This window comes from Vigna radiata, chromosome 10 (genome assembly GCF_000741045.1).
Source record: "Vigna radiata var. radiata cultivar VC1973A chromosome 10, Vradiata_ver6, whole genome shotgun sequence".
In the NCBI taxonomy this organism is placed as follows: domain Eukaryota; kingdom Viridiplantae; phylum Streptophyta; class Magnoliopsida; order Fabales; family Fabaceae; genus Vigna; species Vigna radiata.
In genome coordinates, this window is record NC_028360.1 from 18,865,570 (window position 1) to 18,889,527 (window position 23,958).

The following is a 23,958-nucleotide window of genomic DNA, read 5'->3' on the forward strand; positions in this document are numbered from 1 at the left end:
CATTTTTGTTTAACAATTAAGAGGATGAAAGTTTGAACATCTTTATTTTTGGAGGAAAATTTTATCTTAACTATTATACCAAATTTAAATTTGATATTACATATTTATATTCAATTAATGTAAAAATTCTGTATAAAATAGAAACAAATTCACATAGTATAAATGTCGATATCCAAAATATATATATTTTAACGGTTAAGAATTAATCTACAATTAAAAGTCTTATCTTTTATATATATATATATATATATATATATATATATATATATATATACACACACACACACACACACAATTGATCTCACCAATAATTTTTTTTAAAGTAAATAACTTTTACAGTTTTATTATGGATAATCATTTTATTATGTAAATAGTTGATTATTTTGAGTAATTATTTAAATATAAGTTTTTTTACTAAAATATATAATTAAAAAGAAAATTGTGTATTAAAAAAATCTTATTAATAATATGAATAATTAAAAAACATGTTATAATTTAATAACTTTTTTGTTATAATAAGAAAAAAGTAAATATAAATACGCAATAAACAAATGTCGAGGTTTTTCAAAGAGAGTTTACGCAAGTAGTTTTGTTAGTACATTGCATTTACTCCCATTTATTTTTTCGTTTTTTAATTCTTGCAATTATTTACTTTATAGAATTCAAGGATGTTAGATCAGTAAATCAAACTAATATTTTAAAAATCTCAGAAAAAAACAACAGAAATAAATATAAACCATAAATAAAAACAGTTAATATTATCACAGAATAAAAATCACATTGAATACTAGTTGTTGAATTATAACAAAAATATTTTTTGAATATCTTAAATGATGTGTTAATAATTATAAAACAAGGATTAGTACAAATAATATAGTACCAAATAACTCATTTTACAGGGACACTATGATATTTATTTCTTCAACAAATTATAAACAAAAAAACTAATATAGTGTATAAGTAATTTATCTCTTTTTAACATCTGCTACTCAGCATTTTAAATTTATTCACCTATATTTTTTAGCATTCTTTTAATATAATTTATGTAAGACTTTTTGTTAGAAGTTGACATTTTATACTTTTGAGAAAAAAAAAAAAACTAGGAATAATAATAATTCAACTTTTATGAATCGAGTCGACTGAAATTCTGAAGTCTCATGCATTCGTGTAACCGTGTTTATTTTTGATATATGAAGTAAGTAAATAAATAAGTCATTTACCTTTATTTCTATATTAGATATGCATAAAATCTCCTTATATGAAATGTTTAATGTATTAGATACTATTGATCTGGTTTTATGTTTTTAAAATGAAAATGTTTAATTAAAAAGTAAATGAAATGTTAGTTGTTTGTGAACTTTTACTTCGATTTTCTAAAATAAAACATTATTCTCAAATTTAAACTATAAAAAAAATTATTTCACATATCTTCCTTATTTTTTAGCAGTCCCTCTTTGTTTATAGGAAGTATAGTAGTTAACCATTAGTGACGGAGACGGCGACTGAGTGTGACGGCGACGGCGACGGCGACGGCAACTGAGTGCGACGGCGACGGGACGACAACTAAGCGCAACGGCAATGGCAACACGTTGTGAACGGCGAGCGGGAGACACTCAGTGAATCGCAAGACTCGAACCCTAATCTGATGTGGGAGAAAGATGAGAGAGAAAGTGATGCACAGTTTGGTTAAAGACACGAGAATAAGAGCTTAAAGACGAGGTTAGTCTCCTAATCAGATAGTACAGACATTAGAGTTCACAGTTTGGTTTCTTTGGATAGTAGAGTTTACAGTTCGGTTTCTTTGGATAGCACAGTTCATAGTTTGGTTTGTTTGGATAGTACAGTTCACAGTTCGGTTTCTTTGGTTCACAAAAATAACTGAACTGTACTGTACTACAGTTAACTGAACCAAAAAATTTTCAGTTCAGTTTTTAAAAACTGAACTATGAAACAGTATATTTAAGTTATAGTACAAATGGATCAGTTTTTTTTAAGTATAATATAGTACAGTTAACTATAGTACAGTACAGTTCAATTATTTTTGTGCAGCCCTAACCATTACTTTCGTTATTATCATTAGTATGGCTGTCAATGACCCTCCCTTCACTATTGCAATAAATAAGCTAATTTAGTATTCCATCATATAAAAACAATTATAATTTTAAAGAGTATAAAAATAATTAGTCGCAATAATGTCAAAATTTAACCATAGGGTAGTTATAGCATGTTGGACCAGTTCTTCCCAATGGCCTCTATTTTATACAAAAACACAAAGTCAAATATATTGGTTAACACGTGAATGTATCATGCATTACGCGTTTTTTTAGTTACGGTTGAATACCATAGATTACGGATAGATCATTGTTGAATATGCATATTTTAAGACTTATGTAATCAGGTTGATTTTAAAGGTGAAATAAAGATAAATTAAAAAAAAATGTATATCTTTCCTTGTTTCTTCACTATTTTTCATTGATTATTAACTTTTTTGTTTATTTTTAATTTTTCAACTTATTTCCATCTCATGTTTCTCTCTTTCAACCGAATAAAGTATAAAATTTATAACTTTTGTCATAAGAAATATAGTTTTTATTTGACATTTAAATAATGTTGTTTATTAGATTGGATAAATTTATAATAAAATAGTATATCTAGCCAGAATTTCATTTACAAGTAAAAGAAATAAGGATCATGTTTTCTAAAACATTTTATTCGTATCTCTATCGAAAATATATTTCTTAACTCACAACCAAATGTACCAATAAGATTTAGAGATCGTGTAAAACTTTTTTAAAATTTTAAATCTATTATTAGTAAAAAGACTTAAAAATCATTCATTTTAAAGTTTTAAAACCATACTTTTTATTCCTCAAAACACTTGATCCACTCGATCTACTATGGACCATGTTAAAGAACTAAGTTGAAATGTTCTAAATTTAGAAGATGAAATTAAAAGTAACAATTAGGACAGAACCTAAATTTTATTTAAATTCAATTTTTACAATAACAATAATAAATTAGATTCTCCTACAAAATTGTAATGTTGAAGTTTGACGGCTTTTAATATTAACTACTGTCCCAACAAAAAAACACAAGACTTTTCTACCTATTTTTGTTCCAGTATAACTAACCATGTCTAGAATTATAAAGTGATTGATCACCATAAAAATAGATATAATAATAAAGAAATAAAGAAAATAAAAATGCTTAAGATAGAGAAAGAAATAATTATAGATGTTAACATCACAATTATCACGAAAATTTAAGGTTAAGAATTTTTGCATCAAATAAATAAAAAATAAGGTTGATAGCGAATCCAAAAATAAGTTTTTTCTTAAAGAAGTAGAAACATAAGTCTTACATGAATGTTCTTTCCAAAAAAACAGGTTAAGAAGAATATGAGAATTCACAAAAAAAGAGACAAGTTAAGACAAAAGAAGAGTTTGATACTTTTAAAAGTACTTTTATTATATCTAAATTTTTCCAACCTTACTAAATAAGAAAGAGTACACAAACAAGTTAATTCTTGATTTTGTCCATCTATCATTTTATAATTAGTTTAAGTTTTCATAATTTTTCTTGGTAAATTTTAGATGTAATTTACATTCATCTCGTTTCTTTAATATTTTGTTTCTATTAAACATTGTTTCAATAATTAAATAGTTCCATATTAATTAAAAAATAACCATATTAATTAAAAGTTAAAGTTAAAAAAATAATTTAAATATAATTTTTTTAATCTTCTAAGATGTTTTTTGAATTAAAATTTTAAATTTTAAAATAAACAATAATTCGGATAAGATACACGATTGACTGAGAGTCTCACATTATATATTGATCGTTTTAAAATCTGAAATTTCTTTCAATATTATTTTAGTTTATACAAATTTGTTATTATAAAATATAGAAAACATGTGCATGTTATGTTTTAATTCTAAAAGTGTATATTGAAATTGTTAACTTTATATAAATGTTTTGCATTTCTATTAAATATAAATTAAAAATATTTAAGATTGCTAGTTTAAATAAACAAAATTTATAATGCGTATTTGTTTATAATGAAAATCGATTTTCAAATACATTTTTTAGTATGATATTAGTTATAAGAGTGACTTGTTTATATTCCATCCTTTCCATTAAGAATTGCCTTATAGAAAATGTTGCATTATATCTTTTTAAAAAACGTGTACTCTTTTAATAACACTTATCACCCTTTCAATCAGATTAAAGTGAGTCCATTAACTTTGTAACGTACATCTTTACATATTTACACGTATGAAAACTTTCATGGCTTTAATGTGATAAAATCGGTATAATTTCCATGGAAAACCCTCTTTCACTGGCAAGAAATTATTTTATGCGATCCTCGTAAATTATCTTCCTATTTAATTTTGTATAATTTTCCTTTTTTTCTATATATATCCTTTTCTAAAGAGAGTGTAGTAGTGTGACAGGAAGAAGTATCTTTACTACATTTTTCATTATTAATTAATCTACAGGATGGCATATGATATTGACATGGGGTTGATATTTAAAACTTGTTTATAGCTGTCTTTTTCAATAAATATAAACTTGGAACAATAGGATCGAAAGTTAAGGTAGGAGAGAAATATAAAGGCTATGCAGTGTCTTTTTAGAGGAATGTCCAGCAGCCTCAGTAAGTACCATAAATTAGCTATTCAGCAACAGAGTTTTCATAAAATCAGCTCTTTGAACTTTTTAATGTAAAATATTCTAAGTAAAAAACAAAAAAGCAAGAGAAGTTGTAGCTATAACAAAATGGTGAATAAGTTGCAAGTAGTTCACGGTCACTCGTAGCGTTTCACTTTCAGAAAAGCTAAGGTGAATATTTGGTACAGACTGAATCGTATATGGCAGAAACGCAATCTTTCCAAACCTGCCAATTGGTGAAGGAGGAGAAAAATTGTACTGGCAGGGGTAGAAAAAAAGAAGAAAACAGGACTGCAATTAAAGAAAGATAGGTCACTTTTAGTTTTCCTTTTTAGTTTTCACCATTTACGTATTCAACTTATCTAACGAAACCACCCTTTCCTTTCCCTCCAATAATAACTCACTGTCCTACAATTGACCAATGACTTCATCTATTTACACCTTCCTACACTCAATTAAATTGCTCACCAAATCACTTCAGACACTGATCAAACAAAGTACTAAACAATTAATACTAGTATGAGTTAACCAACACTACTAATAATCACTAACAAGAGTAACAACTATATCTTCACCACTAATTTCACCAACTTCATGCTGTCATTCTGTCGTCGCCGCCACAATTCGCTTGCCTACAGAAATATGAAGCACTCCAACGACACAAGTGGGTTTTCTAGCGATTCGTTAGCCGAAGAAGGCCACTTACCCTCCATGTTCGAATTCTCCAGTTTCCGGCCAGCGCTCTCCGCCGCCGCCGCTCTCACCCGTGCGGGTGATTGATTTGTTCTCCTTGCCGACGGACTACGACCCACGATGGATCTAGCTGCCCCGCTGTCGATGCGGGTAGCCGGTGACCTGGATCGACGGCCGGAATTCTCGCCGGCGTCTCGTCGGCGAGGCTGGTTCCCACTTACTCCATTGCCCATTTGAATAACTCTCACCGACCCAGCATTTCTTCTCCCCGGCGACTGCTCCGCCCTTCTTGCAGGGGACTTCCCCGCCGTTCTTTCCCTTCGGGCCCCTAGCTCGCCGGAAAAGGAGCGCGCTTTACGAACCTTTGCTGGAGATCCGTTTACCCTCTGACGCGACTCTTCGTCGGCGAGCGTGGACACGCTCTCGCTCACACTGCAAACTTCAGAAACCTCAGAGATCTCTTCGGGCTTGATGAATAACTTCTCCTTCTCGTTCTTAACTTCTGTCTCTGTGGACTTCTCCGCATCGAATTTGGGCTTCCATTTGGGTGTTTCTGACAACACTTCCTTCACAGTCTCTTCCTCCGGTGGCAGTGCTCTGTTTTCTGAACCTATAACAGTAGATCTTAGTGGTGGCTCACAAGGTTTGCTTGAGGGTGAAGAATAAGATCTGTCGGTACTGACACAGCAACCCATTTTAGAAATGTGAAGCAGAGTGGTGTGGCAGGTTGCTTGGTTCCAACAAAGACAGGAACATGAGAAGTTGCTAGTGAAAGAGTAGGGTGTGGCAAAAGAGAAAGTGGAAGGATTGCTCCATTAGAGATGTTGCAGTATTGTGGTGAGAAGTAACAGCAGTAGTTGAAGAGGGAGAGGACACGAGAGAAGAAATAAAAAAGGATGAAAGGAAGAGTGAAGATTTGCAGAGGTCAATGGGAAGACATTTATTGGAAGATATCTTCACTGCTCTGGAAAGCAATTTGACGGGCAAGTTAAAATTTTATACTTTTATATATCCTCTCTCTCTCTCTCTCTGTATATATATATATATATATATATATATATATATATATATATTATGCATGTATATATATTATGTATGTATGTATATATATTATGTATGTATGTATTATTTGTGTTAAGGAATATTGGAAAAAATATAAATTTAGGAGTACATATTAAGTGTTAATTCTAGCAAAATTAAATATTTTAAGGACACTACACAATCACCTACTTAGCTCAGTTTATATATTAAATAGATTCATTGCATGTTTTAAAAATAACAAAAAGTAAATAATTGGTTTAATATAACAAAATATTTGTATATTTCACTTTTGGTATAATAAAAGAAATTAAAATTTTAATATAAAAAAATTGATTGTATTATATTAATAATTGACAAAAAATAAATAAAATTAAAATTACGATCTTAAAAGCGTAATTTTTAATCATATTATGAATGAGATTTATTAACGTTTATTCCAATCAGTTAAGTTTATATATGTATAAAATACATGATAAAAAAAGCCATATACTCAAACTAAAATATCGATTTAATGTGACTAAAGTGGTAGACAATATTTGTTGAAAAGTGTGAATGTTTAAATGGGATTAAAAAGATTAAAATAATTAATTATAGATATTATTTTGATGAAAATAAATTCGAAAGAAAAAATAATTGTTTATTAAAAGTATTAGAATGTAATTTTAGCTACACATTTAGAGTAAGCAGGAATAAGATGTTAGAAGAGAATAAATGGTTGCATAAGAGAAAAGTAAAAGTAGAAATTGTAAATTGGATTTTTGTTTGTGCACGGTATCAAGTGGAAGGATCCAGAGAAAGGCAAGGCTCTTGATCTGTGCAGCACATGCCATGCTCGAGTATCTCTAAATCTAGTATTTTGTAATACTTAAATATATTTTAATTATCTAATTACAAGTAAAATTTGTTTATATTTATTTTTTTTATATATATTTTGATTTTTAAATCTTAAAAATATATTATTATAATTTTTTAATTTTATTTTATTATTTTGGTAAACGATATTTTATTTTGATATTTGAAAAACGTGTTAAAATAATATAAAAATCTTAAACATTATTTTAAAAATGTGTTTTAAGACAGTTGACAATTGAATTAGGAAATAAGACAGTTTACAATTGGATTTGAAAAAATATCTACCTATTTTTAAAAACGAATTTTATTTTTGTGTCAACATTCATAGTTATTTTTATCTAATTAAATTAATAATTATTTTTATTTGAATTAATAGACATCCTAAAGAATATGATTAAATAAAATTTATTAATTCTCTTTCTTATAAGAGTCTAAACTTATATTTATTTGGATCATATTATTATTCTATTATTAACTATGTGTTTAAAGTAAATATTATTTTAATAAAAACATGAATTCATAATATAAATTAATCCTATAAATGTAGGTTAAAATATTAGAAAGATATAGGTTAAAATAAGGATTTTTTTTAATAATATTTTAACAACAGAATACGTGTCATCATTTTATTGGTTTGTTTGAGTTTATATTTAAAAAAATATTTGAAACGGATTAATCATATACTGTCATGTATATGTTGTCAAAATGTTGTAAAAAAAAAAATATTAAAAAAACTTTTTCCTTAAAATAATAATCATATATAAATAAGAAAAAAATGATAAAAGATGGTGTTATGTTGTAAGATGAAGGTGAGAACCGTCCCACGTGAGTTAGCAATTAATGGATGGGAGATTGAATGAGAATGATTGGTTTGAAGAGGGACTTTATAGGACCCATAATCTTCAAGTCAAATTTTCTCTCCAATCATCATTTTCTTCAATTAATTGCATTCCCACCTTTACAACTATTTCTAACTTCTCAATTCCTTTATTAGTCACCAAACAACAAAATATTCTATACACTCTTACATCTTTGGATAATTTTCTTTAAATTTTCAAGATCTTTAAATATATTAAATTTAAACACATGTTATCTTTCATTGTTTTTCTTTTCTAAATATATTTTTATATCATATCCGATAGGCAAATGTTTATTTATTTTTAATCAAAATCAGTCTTATTAATTTTAATAAATTTATGGAAATTAATTTATATTAATTAAAAATTATATAATTATATTACATATTTATACAAAATCATAATTTTAAAAATACTTTTAAACTAATAAAATAATATAATGAAATTTTATAAAACATTAAACTGTAATCCGAAGGGTACAAATTGATATCCAAACCACATTCGGATTTGCATATCCGATAGAGTGATTGAAAACCATTTTTATTAATTTAATAAATTAATATAAATTACATTATACTAATTAAAAATTATATAATTACAATATATATTTATACAAAATAATATATAATTTTAAAAATAATTTAAAACTAATAAAATAGATAAATAAGTAATTATTAATAACATTTTATACAACAAATTAAACTTAATCGGATTTTGACATACGAGATTGTTTGCATCGGATATCCTATCCTATTTTCATAGATTTAGATTTTCGATGTGATCAACTCATCTCAAGTTCATTCTAATTCAAAAATAGTTTATTAATTTTAATAAATTTGTAAAATAAATTTATATTAATTAAAAATTATATAATACATTATAAAGTCATACATAAAAAAAATTATAAACTAATATAAGCAAACAAGTATTTCATAAATAATATAATTTAAATATATAACTGAAGTAAAGGTTAACTGGATATGAAAATCTGAAGCTGTCGTTCGGATGTCTATAACCGACTACATTGCATCTGTTCTCAATAACCGATATGTGCATTTTCAAAAAATGAATCAGTTTTCTATTCTGACCATGTAGATGAACCAAAACTAGAGTACTAACATGCAACAATGCAACAGATTAACCAAAAATAAAATAATGCAATAGATTAACAAAACAATAAATATTAACTTCTATAGCAATATCAATGCAATTACGAAGAAGAAAAACACTCCAAGAGTATCACCACAAAGCATCCAAGTGCACCACTACAGAGCAAGTCAAACTTCTTAGAAGCATATAGAGATGGATAAATAAAACTGAACTACAGTGTATTACTAAAATCTGTACTAAACTAAAAATTAATTTAATTTTTTCTAAAATATATATGAGATTTTTTTTTATTATTAGGTAAAAGAATTCAAACGTTAAATGAAGTAATCATCAAAATTGCACAATTAGTCATAAAAAAAATATTTTTAGAGAAAAATAAATTTTAACATATTTAGGACATATATTGTTATTTACTTTTATTTATTTGGATATTTTATTTATAATTTACAATATAATTATTTAATAATATGTTAAAGAATATAATATATTTAAAGTATTATTTTTTTATATAGTCTTTTTTTTATGATTTATATTACTTAATCATTTAATAAAATTAAATTTTTAAAAAATGTATTTTACTTTTATTACTTAAAATAATATTATTTAAAAAGTGATATATGTTTATTGATAAAAAAAATATAAAAATTTGTGATAAAAAAATTTTGTCTTAAAAAATTAATTATTAATTTTTTATTTGAACAATTTCTTTTATTAATATTTTATTATTAAGTAATGTTTTTTTAGTGAAACAGTTGAACGAGAATTAGAGAAGAAGAAAGAGTAAATACAATTCTCACAGTTAACTGAATCGAAACAGTTACAAGTTTAGTTTTTTAAAACTGAACCATAAAATAATATACTGAAATTTTAGTAAAAGTAGATCAGTTTTTTTTAGTATAATATAATATAGTACAGTACAAATTAGTTATTTTTGCCCAATCCTAAATATGGCACTCCAAACTGCACTCAAACACTACTAACCCCTCTCAAATATCTTTAATTTTTAATATCACACTCACTCTTAAATACTCAAAAGAAAAATAATTATCCCATAGCTCTAGTTCAAGTGAGATGTTGCGTCTCTTAATAAAAATGAAATGGAGTGTAGGAATGGAGAGATGTAATCAATTGTGCAGAGTGCAAGAATGCATGTTTGAAGATAGAAAGAAAATGGAGGTGCAGTTAGAAAATTAGAGGTATAAGATCAAGAACTGTTAACCTTACTTAACTTAACCAGGGTTAAGATATAATGCAAATGATGTATTAATTATTAATAAATGATTTTTATTATTCTTATTAACTTTTATGACTATTATTTTCTTTAACTTTCTATTAATAATTGTTATCATTAGTTATTAATTATTGAGTTATTTTAACCATATATAAATAATTTTAAATAAAACACTTATATATATTTTTAGTGTTAAACATCTACTATAAAAAGATAGTATGGGTGATCAAATTTTTGTTGAGAGTGCAAAAAGTAATTTATTATTAAATTTTAACAAAATAATATATAATGAAAATAATAAAATTTATATTTTAAAATATATTTATGAATTTATAAATATTAAAATATAAATTGAGTTTAATATGCATAAAAATTTTAACGTGTTATTTAAATTGGATTCTAATTATCCATTTTAATCAATTTTATAATGTATTCATAATCCATAATTAATTTAGATTTTTTTCAAATTTGGTTCTTAGTGCAGACATTATACACGACAATTGTTACCAGAATTATCGGTAAGGTCGCCAAAATTGGACCACGACTGGTAAGAACATGCATAGGAAGGAACAAAATAATCAATGTTTGAAAAAGTTTTCCAATGAGACTGTTGATGAAAAAAATGAAAAGTAACATATAGTGTAAATAAATTTCCCATTTTTACACACGAGCTTCATGACTACAGTACGAAGAATGAAATGTAAAATGTAAAATGTTCTTTTATATCACTTGATGTTAAATAATAAAAGAATCGAAAGATAAAATAGTAAACGTAAAATGTGTGTAAAAATTTATTAAATACTAAAATAATAATAAATATGAAATATGAAGCATACACAAGAGAATAAACTACTGTTTAGGAGGAAAAAAAATATATGTATATTTGATGGGAGAAAAGATGATGTAATTATCGATAATTGACTCTTGATATAGTATGCTAGTTCTGTATTTAATTGCTGCCACCTAGAATTGTTTTTTATTTTTTTATTTTCACCCTAATGTATCAAGGATGTAGAATGATGCAGTTTACAAGAAATTGTAAAAAAAAAAAAACAAGTGATGATATATTTGGATAACTATTTCTTAATCTAGGAAAAGAGAAGTGCATAAATATTTAGAAAAAATATATCAAAAAGTGATCTTTTAGAAGTATTATAAATTTAGGTATCAGAATTACATGTTTAAAAAAAATGAACAGATCAGAACAAAATGAAAAATAGTGCTAGGTTATTTTTTAACAATAAAAAGCAACCATATTTTAGCGTAAACATTAGTCAATGAAGTGATAACACAAATTTCATTATTACTTTCTCTTAAATATGTTTTGATTTCTTAATTTTAAATAATTTTTTTAAAACAAATTTTATTATTACTTTTTCTTTGATTTCTTAATTTTAAATAAAAATTAATTTTTTTTAAAATTATAGTTTAATTTGATTTTTTAACTTTAAAAATATATGAATTTAAATAAAAATAAAAATTAGTTTATTTTAAAATATGGGCATGAATGACTACATTTTTATACTAATTAAGGAAAGTAATTATCAATAATATATTTCAGAATCATATTATTTTAAATTAAACATTAAATAAAGTAAAAAATATATATAAACTTCATAAAATATTTGAATCTGATTTTGTAATAATTTTAAAACAGATAATTAATTTTAATTAAACATAAATGTTTATTTGTTATTTATCAAAGTAGTCAAAATGAAACTTATTTATTGTAAAGGAAAAATAAATATAACAGGATTAAATATGAAATTAAGTATACATGTTTATACATTTACTTATTATGAAAGTAAATTGATAATGAAAGTGCAAGTTATACATAAACAAAGTACTAACTGAGTGACCCACCATCTATTTACCCAACGACATCGTTTGGCCCATGCTTCCAACTTTAAACATCTAATTACAAACCGATCATCATTCACCAACATCCACCTAACTATACAAATCAGGATGCAATTTATAGCCTCTAAATTTATTTAATTTCGGTATAATGTTTAATTCCTGTTACGATCATATCATGAAAAAATTAGTCTATTATTTGTTTACCGTTAAATTACTTGTTTTTTTGAACTATTTGAAATTAAACAATGTTTGAAAAATTCTGAATAGATTTTCTCTTTATTATAAGCACACGTCCAGGTTAGTGATATAGTATAAGATGTGATGGCTCTTTATTATCACACTAAACAAACCGGTGGCTATTGATTGAATCTGTGAGTCAGATTTTAATTCCAAGTAAAAGTTCAACACATTTTTCATCTAATATTTCCAAGAAGCATGCGATGTTGCAGACGAAACTTGCATATTACTTTATAATATACACGAGTAAAATACTAGTGAGGGTGAGTGTATAGCATCTCCAAGAGTCTAAATTAATAGGATCCTTTCTAACTCAGTAACTAAACCCAACTAATTGAATTTCTTAAAGGAAAATTAACCATTGAAAAAGAATTCAATACACATAAATAATAAATAATAATTCAATAAAAAGAGTCAATAAGTTTTAAAGCACATGAAGCAAATGAATGGATGGTTTAGTTTGCTTACTGTTTTTTTTTTCTTTCATTCTAGCATGTAATGTGAATTGCCCATTGTTGATGATTAAAAAACGTTTTGATGTTAAAGATAGAAATAATCCTTAATTATTATGCATGATTGCAGCTATAAATGCAGTACCAGTAAGATTTAAATTGGCATACGAAAATTCAGACTGTGAATTTAACTAAGCTTGTATACTTATGTTGGTGCAAACAAAGAGTATTCACCGTTATAAGAAGTCAAAACTAACGTTGGAGAAATGTCATAAATCCTTGTGTGTACGACGAGGATGGTGGACCCCTTATTATTACAAATTAAACATGTAAAACAATTTTTGAATGATGTCTAAAAAAGCGCTCTGGTTGTCTCTGCTTTTGAGAAGAAAGAAACAGATAAAGAGTGTCACACAGTGTCTGTATATCCTTACACTACACTGTACAGTACTGGTGTGTGCTTTGGACGACACTACTTAGTTTCATCTTTAGGGTTTCTCAACTCTTGCTTACCCTGCATTGCCCACTTTTTGTTTTTCATTTTCCTCTTCTCTTAAGTCTTCTTCTTTCCCATTTTCTTTCTCCATGTCGCACTGAAGCCTTTTTTATTTTGGTCACTTTCCCCCGCCATTTTCATTTTCCTTTATTTTTGTCTCTGTTCTGAAAAGGGTTTGATTCCCTTTTAAGAACGACCTCGGATTCTCGTGGAAGTTTTTGTCTTGTTCTTTAGTGTATTTTCAGTTTTGAAGTTTTGAGCTTCCCCAACTTCGGTTTATAGCTTGTGTGGTTTCAATCTTGGAAGTTAACTCCATTATGAAAATGACAAGCACCAAATTGGAGTTGCATGTTGGGATTTTTGTCACCTGCGTCGTGATTCTCGCAGGGACTTTCTGTGTTGGAGATACTGATATGGTTGATGGTATTGCAAATAGTCTTCTCAATTCTTAGTTTTATTTCCATATTAGAAATATAATGCTTCATTTACTTCTTAGGGAAGGTACAATAAAACCGAAAAAAATAGCAAGGAAACAAGTAAAGGAAGTTCTATTTATTTATTTGTTGTTTTAACTTATAACTTTTTTTGTTTTTGTTTTTTTAAAGTTCTTTAGCATACAATATTCGGAATTTCAGCTTGGGAAAAATAAATTCTACAGTCATTTCTCTGCATAGTCATGTTTGCCTTCCATTAAAATTGGATGGTTACTCTCACTTGATTAAATATTATGTTTTGCTTCTAAAGTGCACAGGTTATTGAAACTAATCTGTTTCAAGATGTGTCATCGTTACAGTTGGTGCAATCAATAGTCTATATGTTTCTCTGGGGTCGCCACCACTTCAAGGGTGGAAACCCGTGGGAGGAGATCCATGTTTAGAACTGTGGCAAGGTGTCGCATGTGTCTTCTCCAACATAACTGCTATGTATGTCTATCCTCCCTTTCTTAAGTTGGTATTGATTTCAATTTTGTTATTGTTTTCATATTCTAGGTAATTGGTTTGCATTGCATAAGTTATTTGATTGATATGCTGAATATGAACACTTGGGATAAGGCTCAGTGGAATTTATATTTGACAGACACCTTGGAAGCATGAATCTGGGTGGACAGCTGGGCAGCAATTTGAATTTCCCATCCATTTTAGAATTGTAAGTAGTGCCTTTTGAGATAATTGTACCTGGGCTGATTGCTCATGCAAACATTTTTGGCTTTTCAGAGTTACTCGATTTAGCAGTACTTATATCATATAAATACTTTTGTCCACTGTGAATACCGCCGCATGCAAACATTTTTGGCTTTTCAAAGTTACTCGATTCAGCACTATTTATATCATATAAATACTCGTGTCCACTGTGAATACTGCCCAGTCTCATATATACTGAAATATGCACATATATAATGGTTACTACATCAAAATTATGGACACTAGGCTCATATTTGCTCAAAGTGACTGGTTATAAAAGGAGTCATTTTGTTTATATTAATTGGGAAAATTTAGCCCTTCACAAGTAATTATGTAATTATCAGTATTCGCACTAGAAAACCTCATGAAGCTTTCTTGTTTCACCATTCCACAGGGATCTTAGTAACAACCACATTGAAGGCCCTATTCCATTTACTCTGCCCCCTACTCTGCGGAGCTTGTATGTTATCATTATGATCTTGAAATTCATGATTTTACAGCAGTATTTACTGAATGATCTGTTGATAGATGCATATCTACCAGAATACTTAACCAATTTATGTTTTGATTGAATAATTAGGTCTCTCATGGGAAATCGATTAAATGGAAGCATTCCGGATGCCTTGTCCTTATTAACTCAGCTGTCAAACTTGTGAGTTCTTAAAATGTTTGTCCATTTTGGAAGATAAATGGTGTCCATTGATAATTAAGCAACCTTTTCAATGGTTTAATCATACATGTATTTCATCAGTGTACTGGTTCAATTAATACGATAGAAAATGAGGTTAAATTGCACTGGCATTTCCCTTTCTTTATTCCATTTCCATGCACAATTCATGGAAACCCTATGCCATGTTTCAGGGATTTGTCAAATAATAACTTGAGTGGTCAGCTGCCTTCCTCAACAGGGAGTTTATCATCTCTTAACACATTGTGAGTAAAAATTCTTGCTATGAATATATTATATTTTCCTGCATGTAACGAGGTGTTATTTATTATTGATTCATTTTGCACTTTCAGGCACTTGCAAAATAATCAACTTTCGGGAACCCTTTACGTGCTGCAAGACCTACCTCTTCAAGACCTGTACAATTCTTACTATGAAATTACATTTTGAGATATATCCTGCAATTGCATCAATGGCTAGAACTAGATATATTTTACTTGTGATTTTATTATTATGCAGGGATATAGAGAACAATTTATTCTCTGGGCCAATTCCTCCAAAATTGTTGTCTATCCCTAATTTCAGGTGAGACATGTTTTGTTTTGTAGTCTTATTTATTTGCCATACTCCCATTTTTCAAGCTTTGGTCCTGGTGTGTGTGACAGTATGAGAAATAACAATAGATCTTGAACTCTGCAGTATTAATCTTTTATTCTAGATGTTTTAAGTATGTTATTATAAGATAAATTGGTTCATTACCTTATTCCAGATCTTTTATTCTAGTTAACACAGTAGTATGTCCTGTGCAGTAAAAATGGGAATCCGTTTAATACTACTATCATTCCATCACCTCCTCTTGCAGCCCCTGCACCAGTAGCTATGGTTCCATCCTCTCAAGAATCGCCTTGGAAAGTGGCATATGGTCCTTCTGCCCTAACAGCACGAGTGCCTGCAAGTGCTAGGAGGTCTTTTATGGCTAAGAGCATCATTTGGATTGCTGGTGCAGGTCTTTTTGTATTCATTGTATTGGGAGTTTGTCTTCTAACGTTGTGTTGCATTAAGAGGAGGCCAGAGAAGAAAAATGCTAAGAAACTTGATGATGTGGGCGTGTTTGGGGGATCTTTGAATAAATCTGCATGCAATGATTCTGTTTTTGGAGCAACTAACCAAGAGGAGAAGGGTAAATGTGAAGTACCAAATAGAAGCACAAATTCGATTCCTAAGGTTCAAGATGAAGGAGACATACATGTGAAAGTAGTATCTGCAACTTCAGAATGTAATAATGGTCATCAATCAATGAACACTGGAGGGGCTTCCAAACGTTCACCCCTGCAGCCACCACCAAAACACTCTTTCCCAACCATTTCTGGTGATAAGATCACTATCAGTCCCGCTACAACTACCAAAGAAACTGAAAAACAAGTCATGACAAATTCCATCGAAGTTTATACTATTGCATTGCTTCAACAATATACAAATAACTTTTCCCAAGAAAACTGCATTGGGGAAGGCACACTAGGGCCAGTTTATCGGGCTGAACTCCCTGATGGAAAGGTAATGTTCTAGCTTCTATGTCTCTACATAAAAGGATTCTCCTAGTTTTATAACATGTCTATTTTAGCGTTCTTTTGTATTCATTTTCTCTCAATTGTTTCCTCATTAATGAATTTCCTGTTTCTATTTAAACATGTTATTTTAGAAATTGGAACACTTATGTTTTTGCCCCTTTGTCTTGCTGCGGCCTGGGTTTTATGAAATAGCAAGAACCTGCTTGTGTTTGTTGAGATTTTGTCTGTCACTGCTTATGTTATGATCATATTGAATAATATCCAAGACCAATTGATATATTCTGTTACTATTTGGACCCAACCAATGATCTCAGAAACTGCTCTTCAACCTATCTAAGAACAAGTTCTGATTGGGTGGTTTGGTCCACAAAACCATTGTGGTTCCAGCCAGCTTTATCTGCAGACATAGAATTCATGAACACTGATTTAGTCAATGATATCTTTTGATACAGAGTTTATATTGGTTTAGGAGAATTTTTAATGAAACGGAAAATAGCTACACCAATTGCTACAAAGGACAAACAATTTCTCTGAAATAGTAGTCAGGCAGACACTCCTGGCAATCTATTTTAGATAGTTCTAATCAAACAGTTAATACTGGGTGTTGCATTGATGACCATTGGCTTTGCCCCAGTTCATAATTTGTTAGGATAAATATATTGGTTTGTGATTTTTTATGCTCTGCACAGCCTTTTAATTGTCCTTTCTTGAGATTACGTGTTGTCTAATTTTCCTGGCCTGACTACTGTTTACTGGTGCCTCACGTGCTTATATCTTTGAAATGTTCTTTTTAGCTATTGGCAGTGAGGAAACTGGATGCTACTGCTTCCATGGGGCAGAGTCATGAGCAATTTCTTCAATTGGTATCCAGCATCTCAAATATTCAGCATGCAAATATTGCAAGACTTGTAGGCTACTGTGTTGAACATAGCCAACGACTACTTGTATATGAGTATTGCAGTAATGGGACCCTACATAATGTATTGCATGGGGATGATGATCAGCGAATCAAACTTCCATGGAATGCACGCATTCGAGTGGCCCTCGGAGCTGCCAGAGCTTTAGAGTGAGTTTAGTGACCAATCCAATTCCAATTTTTTAGTTACATAAACTCAATATTGGTCACTAAGTAATACCTTTTGGTGGTGGGAAGCATTGCTTTTATATTTAAGTTGCTGTTATCCTGTAATATGTTAACTGAGACACAGCCATTGGTACAATTGTGGAAGGTCTTGTAGCATAACATAAATTTGAGTCTGCTAGTATAAACCAGTTATGTTCAAGACTATTAGCAATAGGCCATGGCATTGATTTTTCTTTTCATGACGGCCTTAGCTCTGATATTCCTTGTCTTTCTTGTACAAGGTACCTGCATGAGAACTTTAGGCCACCTATTGTGCATCGAAATTTTAGGTCTAATAATGTTCTTCTGAAGGACAATTTGGAAGTGTGCATCTCTGATTGTGGATTAGGGCCATTGTTATCTTCTGGCTCTACGGGTCAGGTAACTCTTTTGATTTCTGAATCTGTGAATTCTCAACTGATATTTATTGAATGCTTTTTAGGCTTCTTAACTATGTAGCAGACATTCTTGTAGTTCTGTTGAATGTCATGAAATAAATGGCGCAAAAGAATTATATTCATATGTAAAAAGTAAGTGCAAAAGCGTATGATCAGATATTTTATCAGACCTTAGCCTTGTGTTTGGATAGAAAAGTTTTAGAGGGTAATTCATTTTTACAAAGAATTTGATATATTTTATGGCAATAAAGATGAAGGTATGGAATGGAATTTCATATTGTATGGAAGGAGCTACAGTTCATGCCACTATGCAGCAAAACCATGATGGTTGGGTGGAAAATCTGTAGAAATTGTTTGGTACTAAGAACCGAAATAGACTATTGGTCTGGTTCATAAACTCTGTTGTATATATAACTAAAATGACTTAAATTCTAGTTCTCCTGATATTCTTAATTTCAGAAAATTGCATTCTATATTTTCGGAGTCTAGTTTGTAGGGTGGGAAAAAGTACTGCTACAGACCCAAGATTTAAGTTTACTTCCTCTGTTTTTGTTACATTCCTGTCTAACAATGACACATCTAATCTCAGTTATCAGGACGCCTCCTTACTGCTTACGGTTACAGTGCTCCAGAATTTGAGTCTGGAAGTTACACACAGCAAAGTGATGTCTTCAGTTTTGGTGTTGTAATGTTAGAACTCCTTACTGGACGAAAATCTCATGACAAGTGAGCAATTATGATAGTTGTGTTCATATCTTTTTCAGCTTAACAGAAACATTGCTTAAAATTTCGAACTTGGCTAAAGCATAACAAATGTTTAGGTCCCGGCCTCGTGCAGAGCAATTTTTGGTGAGATGGGCTGTCCCTCAACTCCATGACATTGATACATTGTCAAAAATGGTTGACCCCTGCTTGAACGGAGCCTATCCTATGAAGTCCTTGTCGCGTTTTGCAGATATTGTTTCTTCATGTCTACAGGTAATCTAATAATTTTGCGTGAATGTGGCTTCAAGATTTTCATAAGAGTCAGAGATTTTCACTATTTCTGACCCCAAGGCTTTTGAAAAGCTCCATAAAATATATCAAGTTAGAAAAAAACATAAAAAATGGAAAGGAATGAAGTTTTTGTTTTTGCATAGACTGCCCTTTTTACCTACACATTGAGTATTGGATGCCGAAACATTTAGAAGTACAATGATTGCATGGTAGTTGGACATTTTGTGTGCTACTCTATTCAATGCCAAAGCCTAAAGAAGGAGAAAGTGAAAACGCTTTTAGAAAAAGTGGGTTTAGTTGTATATTGTCTTCTGGTTGCATTGCACTAACTTAACTTTAATGGTGAAATATCAAAGTATGCATTGCTTTGTTGCTAGAAAATATGGTTACTGAATTTTTGTGGTATTGATGGAAATGTGCAACTATGACATGAATAGCCACAATTAGCTTCTAAGAAACATTGTCGTGACTGCTAAACAAGTAGCCAATCCATACTAAGGAACTTCATGGTTAAAGATATGTCACAATGTTAATCAATTTTAAGGGCATAAAAATGTAAAGAAAAAAATATGCATTATAAATTTATAAACTTTTGATAGTCTATCATCTATTATTTTTGTAAATATTATTTATTTTATTTCTTCCAGCGTGAGCCTGAATTCCGACCTGCAATGTCGGAAATTGTTCAAGATCTCTTGCGAATGATGTGAAGAAAACGTAGCTATCTGTGAAAAGATGAATTCCTGTAGCCAGGAAATGTTGCTGATGACAAGTCTATTTTTCTTTATTAATTTTGTGAGTGGTGAAAATCTGCGTAGTAGTGTAATTATGCAATAGTTTATACTTTGTTGTTTAGTTTTTTAGTTATTAAGATGAATTATGTTAATAGTCTAATATGTTATGTGGGCTCAGATTCACGAAAGTGTGATCCATCATTGTCCATGGGGTTGTAGACATTATGATTTTTGGCTTATGTATTGTGTATAAAGCATGAACTCACTAAGATGTCACCCTTTTAGAGATGCTGCATTCATGTTTTTTTTTTTTTTTTTCCTTTGGTTTATAGAGAATTTATATCTATATTTGAGGTTTACACTGGTATTGTCGAACTTGCTCTGGTTTGGTTACTTAGGAGCAACATCATTGCGGCTTGGACGAACTTGTCAATGGAGAAAAAACAAGTTTAGCCACTAAATTGATGAAACAAAAAATAAGAAAAAAAAAACCTTTTTCAATGTTGCATTAAAAAGTTTGTATGCAATGGTGGAAATTTGGGTTGATGTTTCCCTAGAACAGTTATTATAATTTGTCATGTTTTATGTTCTATAATTTGGTTTTATGTTCCCTAGAACAATTATTACTTCCAAATAATTGGTTTCATGTTTTATGTTCTATAATTTTAAGTTCACATACCTTCTTTAGGAAATCCAAACTCACCTAAATTTTACATCAATGCCTTACGGCGTTAAATGAGGATGAATTGTTTGACTTTTAATAAATGATTCTATGATTTGGAAGTGTCTTTGAAGAAATTATGTTTTAGCTTTGAAGAAACTTATTCAGAAAGCTTCTTAAAGGTTTCTTTTAACTCATTTAGTTGTTATAAAAGTTTTTAAACAATTATCTTTTGTAAGAAACACAATAAACAGGCTTGATAGTTTATGTCAAATTACTTCAAAAGGGTCTTTGAATATTTTACCTCTTTTAATATTCGTAGAAAAAATGAATTATATTTATTTATCTTTAATAAATAAATGTATTTTTCATATATTAGTAGTAGGCCCAAACCTTTTGTGTAGCCCACGGGCCTGATGGGTCAAACATTGGTCCGCTATGTAGTTCTGAGATGCACATGGTCATGGGTCGTTGTCATGTTCTAACATCTTTGAGTACATTATTTTTCTTGTCGTTTTGTGTTGGCTCCTTGAAAAGAAAAGAGAAAAAGGTAAAAGCCTAATACAATGGACTATGGAGGTGAAAGTTGCTGACATCGAAAATGACTGCATCAAAATTTTAAAAAGAAGGAAACGACAACATGACGGTGCCACTGGTTGTACGACAGTTTTTCTCCGTTTCTCAGTCAAACACTTCCGTTATTTAATTTTCTTAATTTAAACTATAAAAATAATTAGCAAGAAAAAATAAATAAAACATGGACACACACTCCGATTTTAAGATCACGACTTCCTAGGAATCTGTGTGTTCCTGTCTGCCTCTTTAGAGGGTCACACTCTTTCATTTCATAAAAACAAAATTAAAATGTTAAAAAATACAAAAATAGTTTTGAGAATATAAGTGAGAATATAAATTTGCTGATATTAGTACATAAGTGACAGGATACACTACTACACAAGAGAGAAAAGAACAGTGAAAAAAAAAGGTTCAAAGTACTATTTATCATCATTACAAAAACGTGCTTTTTCCTATCCAACAATTCATGGATTGAAATTTTTTGCCTTGAAGATTTTCATATTTTTTTTATTGGATAATGATATTTAGACAACATGTTTTTTATAACATTTCAACATTGATTACTTGTCAATTTGTGATTGGTCAAAAATTACTCTATAATAATGTTTATGATTATTATTATTGATTGTGGAGTAATTTTTGACCAATCACATACTAACACGTAATCAATATTCAAATATTGTAAAAAAAATGTTGTCTAAATATCATTATCTTTTTTTATTATTTAAAAAGAGGAATACCGCATTACATTAAATATAATGTGTTTAGTTCAAATAATGTTGGGTGTAGTGGTGCCAACCCTTTTCTTTACTAACATTATTTTGATGATACAAGGGACAGTCATGTTTCAGTGAATGTGGTGTTTGTGAAAACATTATCTTGCTGTCTTTCACATGAAAAACATTTCAACAATTGAACGTTGAAGTGTTGAACCCCACATCATATGAGAAATGCAGCGTGCTAACCTTTTATTTTCTTTTCTTTGGACTGTTTACTTTTATAATTAAGTCAGAAACTTCATGTAGTACTAATTTTGAGCAGCTTCAAAAGGCAATAATAGAGGAAGATCAGGAAAAACAAGACCGTTTGCTTCCGAGAGATATTTTGTATGCTCAATTTAACTTTTAAAATATAGGATTTTTTAAATGTAAAAATAATTATTAAAATAGATCATTTATGCACATTATTATGATTTTAATTTAGAATATATATTTAATTCAAATTTAGAATTAAAATTAGTAACTACTTGGTTTTGTCTCCAAAATCACTGGTATTATATGTATACTTTTTTTGTCTTGATTTGAAAAAGAAAATTGCTTGTGTTGACATAGTGGAAGAATTATTGGATTTTTTTTTTTCTGATTGGAGTTTTATAGATTATGAATTCATTGAATTATGTAAGTGTAAATACTTCAGAATTTATGGTACATGTTTGGAAATATGGTAAAATCCAAAATGATGAAAATTTCCATTTCTACATGCATGAATATGGAAACAATGGAAACAAGTGAGTGTCAGATTTACTTTGGAGGTGAGTTAAATTGAATCCAATTTATATTCTAAATAAATATGGAAAAAGCTGTTTATATAATTTTAGTTATAAACATATTTAGGAAAAAATGTGTGCAATCATGATTGAGATTTTGATATCACTAAATTCAACTACTCACATGCAATTAAACTTTAGCCTGCGAAAATTGGCCCACTGCACTGCCTCTAAGAAATGTTGATTTGCTGGCAAAGTTTTCCAATTCATTGAAAGAAACATTTCATCTGAATAAACTCACTATTAGTCAATGGAAACAAACACTGCAGTGCATATTGATGAAAAACTAGTCAACCAAAAATTACTAATTTTTTTAAGTGAGTTAGATTAATTTAAAATAATTAAAATAGAAAATAAATAAATTCTGTAGTTATGGAAAATTAGAAATAATAGTTACATTAACTTTTGTGCAGCAGTTACATTTATTCTCAGACTTCTAACGGTTTAGTTTTTAAAAGCATTATTGAATTTTTGAATATATATTGAGTTTTATATAAAGATTTTATATAAAAATTAGACTATAAATATTTTAACTAATAAAGTTCATGGTTTAAGGACGTATTGTTAATGCAGTTGTTATATAACCATCATATTATTGAATGACAATGAAACATGATATGTTGTTCTAAGTTTTCCCTTACATAATGAAAAATTATACACCAAGAAAGGAAGATTATGTTATAAGGAATCTTCCCTTGTGCAATACAAGTCATTTTCTTGCCTTTTATCTCTTCAAATTGCTTCTTCTTCAATTGTTAGTTAAATTACTCAAGAAATTAGGTAACCATAGAATAGAAGGAAAAATATTTTTAAATATCTTTGAGTTTTATTGGCTCAATCTTATAATAAATAAATATTATAAATTTATTTTTGTAGCCGCAAACGTGCAAGACTCAATAAAATAGAATAAAAATCGCAGTCACCGAACAATTCTTAATTCCACATAAAAGAACAAATACACTATTAAAAACTAAAAAACTAATCTATGGATGCCTCAAATATTATATA

The 23,958-nt window shown here is 29.1% G+C and overlaps 2 protein-coding genes across 3 annotated transcripts; one reads left to right on the top strand and one right to left on the bottom strand.

Moving 5' to 3' along the window:
- Window positions 1–4,783: 4,783 nt before the first annotated feature.
- LOC106775217 lies at window positions 4,784–6,345 on the bottom strand. Its single transcript, XM_014662303.2, has one exon. It carries the CDS (start codon window positions 6,057–6,059, stop codon window positions 5,304–5,306), a length of 756 nt encoding a protein of 251 aa, XP_014517789.1. The 5' UTR covers window positions 6,060–6,345; the 3' UTR covers window positions 4,784–5,303.
- Window positions 6,346–13,384: 7,039 nt separating this feature from the next.
- LOC106774493 (protein STRUBBELIG-RECEPTOR FAMILY 3) lies at window positions 13,385–20,453 on the top strand. 2 transcript variants are annotated; one of them, XM_022786977.1, is made up of 14 exons: window positions 13,385–13,923; window positions 14,245–14,423; window positions 14,578–14,646; window positions 15,076–15,141; window positions 15,262–15,333; window positions 15,543–15,614; window positions 15,702–15,767; window positions 15,868–15,933; window positions 16,158–16,902; window positions 17,711–17,982; window positions 18,282–18,420; window positions 19,027–19,163; window positions 19,259–19,415; window positions 20,081–20,453. In XM_022786977.1, exons 3-14 carry the CDS (start codon window positions 14,591–14,593, stop codon window positions 20,141–20,143), a joined length of 1,911 nt encoding a protein of 636 aa, XP_022642698.1. In that variant the 5' UTR covers window positions 13,385–13,923; window positions 14,245–14,423; window positions 14,578–14,590; the 3' UTR covers window positions 20,144–20,453. The 2 variants fall into 2 exon arrangements, with proteins under 2 accessions (XP_022642698.1, XP_014516995.1); XM_014661509.2 differs by having other exon boundaries at window positions 14,294–14,423.
- Window positions 20,454–23,958: the final 3,505 nt, after the last annotated feature.

What these genes read in the sequence shown, in the direction of transcription:
- LOC106775217 (XM_014662303.2), bottom strand. Translation starts at nt 6,059, where the DNA reads ATGGGTTGCTGTGTCAGTACCGACAGATCTTATTCTTCACCCTCAAGC.
- LOC106774493 (XM_014661509.2), top strand. Translation starts at nt 13,818, where the DNA reads ATGAAAATGACAAGCACCAAATTGGAGTTGCATGTTGGGATTTTTGTC. An exon ending in CTGAACTCCCTGATGGAAAG is followed by an intron (nt 16,903 to 17,710) that starts GTAATGTTCTAG and finishes TGTTCTTTTTAG; the next exon opens with CTATTGGCAGTGAGGAAACT. An exon ending in CTTCTGGCTCTACGGGTCAG is followed by an intron (nt 18,421 to 19,026) that starts GTAACTCTTTTG and finishes ATCTAATCTCAG; the next exon opens with TTATCAGGACGCCTCCTTAC.